Source organism: Echinops telfairi, unplaced genomic scaffold, assembly GCF_000313985.2.
Source record: "Echinops telfairi isolate 266 unplaced genomic scaffold, ASM31398v2 ScPeMD7_12;HRSCAF=54, whole genome shotgun sequence".
NCBI classification, from domain to species: domain Eukaryota; kingdom Metazoa; phylum Chordata; class Mammalia; order Afrosoricida; family Tenrecidae; genus Echinops; species Echinops telfairi.
In genome coordinates this window covers 4,005,242-4,009,828 of record NW_022103909.1, presented here as the reverse complement: position 1 = coordinate 4,009,828, position 4,587 = coordinate 4,005,242, and the positions used below count along the sequence as shown (strand labels likewise).

At 45.8% G+C, this 4,587-nt stretch overlaps 1 protein-coding gene across 1 annotated transcript in view; it reads right to left on the bottom strand.

The window, feature by feature from the left end:
- Positions 1 to 4,587, bottom strand: part of FAM186B (family with sequence similarity 186 member B) — a 22,995-nt gene that overhangs the window by 10,325 nt on the left and 8,083 nt on the right. Inside the window, exons 5-6 of the mRNA XM_045287227.1 lie at positions 4,280 to 4,558; positions 3,499 to 3,837 (exon numbers count right to left, since the gene is read on the bottom strand). Coding sequence (XP_045143162.1) covers positions 3,499 to 3,837; positions 4,280 to 4,558 — 618 coding nt within the window. The remainder of the gene's footprint in view (positions 1 to 3,498; positions 3,838 to 4,279; positions 4,559 to 4,587) is intronic.

Genomic DNA, 4,587 nt, shown 5'->3' with positions numbered 1-4,587 from the left:
AAAAAAAAAGATTGAGATGGTAGGTGTAAACCCCATGAAATTGTTAATCCCCTCACAGTAAATGGCAGAGACTGTCAGATTGTATAAAAAGTAAGACCTACTATGCGGCTGAATTTAAACAGAAAGAAACGAGAGATTAAAAGTAAAACAACAGAAACAGATAGGCCATGCAAATACTAATCAGAAGAAAGCCAGAATGACTATATCAATATCAGAAAACATTTTAAAAATAAGGAATATAACCAAGGATAAAGGATTATTTCAAAATGATTAAAGGGCAAATTACCCAAACCCTGTTTATTGTGAATTGGGTGAGGCCTTATGATTCTCATTTTTGTATTCAACATCTTATCAAACCTCCAAAGACTTGCCCGATCGCCATCATTTCCCCCCAACTCCTCTCCCTCTTGTTGGGCATTATCTTCCCCTTCATCCAAGCTAAGGAGCCCTGGTTACTCCTCAGACTGCTACCGGGCAAGGTCAGCAGGTTGAAACCCCCAGCCAATCCACAGGAGAAAGACGAGGCTTTCTACTCTCATAGAGAATTAGTCTCCAAACCCACTTTTTAAAGGTGTCTGAGATTACAATAGGACCTCATGTGCAGCAGCAGAAGCTTGTGCAGGAAGTGACAAGTGGACAAGTTAATCGATGTTTCAGTGTGCAGCCCAAGGTGCTAGGTGTTCCTTTGGGAAAAAATCATCTGTAGGTGAATGGATTTATTGCTAGGTTCTCTGTTCTGTTCCATCAGTCTATGCATGTCATTATACCTGTACTAGGCTGTTTTGACTACTATGACTATGCAGCCGTTTTTAAGGTGTTTTAAGATGTGAAAGGCCTCTTACTTTAGTGTTCTTGATTAGTGCTTTGCAAACCTGTACTTCTTTCCTTTTCACAGAAAGTTGATGACTCATTTTTCCATCTCTTTGAGGAATGATACTGGGATGTGGATAAAAATTGCATTATATTTATAGATTGCTTCATGTTGTATTAATATTTTCATTATGTTAAGTCTTCCTAAACATGAACATGGTATATTCCTCCATTTATGGAGGTTTCTTTTGGTTTCCTGTAGTACTGTTCTCAGTGTTCTTTGTATAAATCTTTTGTTTCTCTGGCTAGGTTCATTTCTGAGTATTTCACCTTTTGGATGACTACTGTGAATGGTATCATTTTCTTGATTTCCTTTTCAGAACTCTCTTCATTAGTAGATAGGAATGCAATCAATTTTTTTTCTTTTGCAGTTGATTTTTGTATGTTGATCTTGTACCCTGTGGCATTGCTGAATCTTTCAACAATTTTCTTTTAAAAAAAAATTAATCATTTAATTGGGAGATTTTACAGGTATTATAATGATCCATAATTCAGTTAGATCCAGCACGACTGTACAATTGCTACCACCATCAGTTTCAAAACATTTTCTTTCTTCTTGGACTCTGATATTGGCTCCCTTTTATCCCTCCCCACCAGGCCCCAGGAACCTTTATTATTACATTATATCTTATTATTTCAGCCATATCTTACACCACCCAATGTATCCATTCACCTGAAATTTTGTTATTCGTTCTTGAGTGGAGTTATAAGTCATCATTGCTATCAGGTCCCCTTTCCCCCTTCCCCCACCTCTCTTCCAGTACTGCCAGGGAATCATTACTCCTGTTACTGTTTTTGAAGGGTTATCTATCTTGGCCTTTCTTTTTTTTTTAATTTTGTATTTTAAATTTTATTGTGTTAATATAACAATAAGTATTTTCCACTTCAACAATTTTTATGTGAATAATTTATTGACATTAAGTACAATTATTGTGCTCTGCAAACTTCACCACTATCGATTTCCTTTTTTCTTCTTCATTATTTTATTTATTTTAATTAAATACTTTTATTGGAGGCTCTTACATCTCATCACAATCCATACAATCATCCATTGTGTCAAGCACATTTGTACATATGCTGCAATCATCATTTTCAAAGCATTTTCTTTCTGCTTGAACCCTTGATATCAGCTCATTTTCCCCCTCCCTCCCCCACCCGCTCTCCCCCATGAACCCTTGATAAGTTATAGATTATTATTATTTTCATACCTTACATCATCCTCTGTCACCGTTCACCTACTTTTCTGTTGTTCATCCCCCTGGGAGGGGGTTATATATTGATCCTTGTGATCGATTCCCCCTTTCTCCCCCCACCTTCCCCTTATCCTCCTGGCATCTCTACTCTCATTGTTGACCCTAAGGGGTTTATTTATCCTGGATTTCTTGTGTTGTGGGCTCTTATCTGTGGCAGATCTGTAAGGTAGAATTGAGGTCATGCTAGTGTGGGGAAGGAAGCACCAAAGAACTAGAGGAACTAGAGGAAAGTTGTATGTTTCATCGGTGCTACACTGCACCCTGCCTGGCTCCTCTCTTCCCTGCGACCCTTCTGTGAGCGGAGATCTAATTGTCTACTGATGGGCTTTGGGTCTCCACTCCACGCCCCATGCCCCATGCCCCCATTCACATTGGGTATGATTTTGTTCTGGGTCTTAGATGCCTGAAACCTGGTCCCATTGACACCTCATGATTACACAGGCTGGTGTGCTTCTTCCATGTGGGCTTTGTTGCTTCTCAGCTAGATGGCTACTTGTTTATCTTCAAGCCTTTTCTTTACAACATTTGCTTATACACCCATTTTGTCTTCTGAGATCGTGTTGGGAAGATGAGCATCACAGAATGCCAATTATTAGAACAAAGTGTTCTTGTGCTGAGGGTGTACTTGAGTTGAGGCCCAATGTTCATCTGTAATCCTAGTTCTTAACATATATATATATATACATAGATCTGTTCCCCTCTTGTTATATAGTTTTACATGTGTACATGCCTATATTTAGACCTCTATAAATGTACTTTGCCTCCTGGTTCTTTCCTCTATTTCCTTTTTACTCTCCTCATGTCCCACCATCATGTTTGGCCTTCATTCGGGTTTAGTAATTCCTTGTTGCTACATTGCCCTTGATTAAGCCCCACCAGGCATCCTATGCCCTTCTCTCCATTGAATTTAGTTCACTTGTTGTTCCCTTGTCCTTGGGTTGGTTCCCCCACTCCCCATCTTGGCCTTTCATGCATTGAATGATCTTAATTATACAAATTAACATATGCAGGTCTAACAACCTCACTCTTGCTCCCTCCCATGACTGCTCAAAGGGCAACACTGAAGTGTCTTGGAAGAAGTATGGCCAAAGTGCTTCTTAGAGGCAAGGATGGCAAGACTGTCTTACACATTGCGGACAAATTGTCAGGAGAGATTAGTCCCTGGAGAAGGACAGCATGTTTGGTAGAGTGGAGGGGCAGCGGAAAAAGAGGCAGGCCCTCAATGAGCTGGATGGACACCCACCGAGGCTGCAACCATGGGCTGAGGTACGGGGACAATTGGGAGGATGGCGCAGGGCCCAGCGGTGCTTCCTTCTGTTTTGTATAAGGTTGCTAGGCTCTTTCTCAACAAGACTGGAGAGCCGCCTTTCCTTACACTCTGCTGAGCCCCTGCCTCTCTGCCTGAAGTTCAGAGGCTTCGGCCGCACCCCCAGTTCCCATCCACCTCAGCCAAAAATGGCCCCAGCTCCATCTCTCCTGTGCCCACAGCGGCGGGCGGGCGCGCGCGGGGCGGAGGCCCACCTTGGGGAACATGGTTGCCATGCTGCTCAGACACTCCCGGTGCTTCTCCTCCAGCTCCTTCCCTTGGTTCGTCCAGGCCTGCAGCCTGAGGGTCCGGAGGCGGTCGAGGTTTCCCAGGTAGACATTGAGGCTCTGGGGCTGGTAGGAAACCCCCGTTACTCGAAGGGCTTGGATGTGGTCGATCACTTCTTGTCTGGGGAGTGAGAAGGAGGAATTAGGGGGCTGTCTCTGTTTTCCGTAATTCCTGGAAGCAGCAGTGCTTTGGAGGTGATATCGGAGGAGAAGCAACACGGAAGGGCAAGGAGCCACGAGGAGGGCATATGTGATAGACGCTGCAAAAGAAACCAGAGAAGGGATAGAGAGGTGGGCGTAGAGGAGAAGCTCACTCTGAGGGGCCCAATAGATAGGAGCACTACTCCCCAAGGCCCTGAGGCCAGGCTTCCTCTGCCAGTGTCCTCTCCCAGGGAGACCTTGTCCTAGCTGGGGGTGGGGGGTGAGGGTGACGGGGGTTCTCCCCATCCTCCCTGGCCCTATGATCCTCTCTCCTTTGGGGTTTTTGCCTCTGCCCACACCTGGCAGGAGGTGTGGGTGAGCCAGACTTACACCTAGCAGGCCGTGTGGGTGAGGCGACCTACCGGAGTCTCCGGAAGTGCCTGTACGTGATGTACTTCCCGCACAGGCACCGCAGCCGGAGCACGCTCAGCTGCATGGTGGTGGTGATGAGCTCCAGGGCTTTGCTGCGCAGAGAGTGGGGGAGCCCCAGCTCGGCCGCCCGGCTCAGGAGCTCCAGGTTCTTCCTCTGCGCCTCCACGTCCATCCAGTACTTCTCCTTGTGGGCCACCAGGGAGGTCTGCAGAGCGGGCCGGGACCCCCTGCGCGCGGGCCGCTCGGGGATCGGAAAGGAGGAGGATTTCCTGGGCCGGGTGGGAGCGCGGGCCGTCCG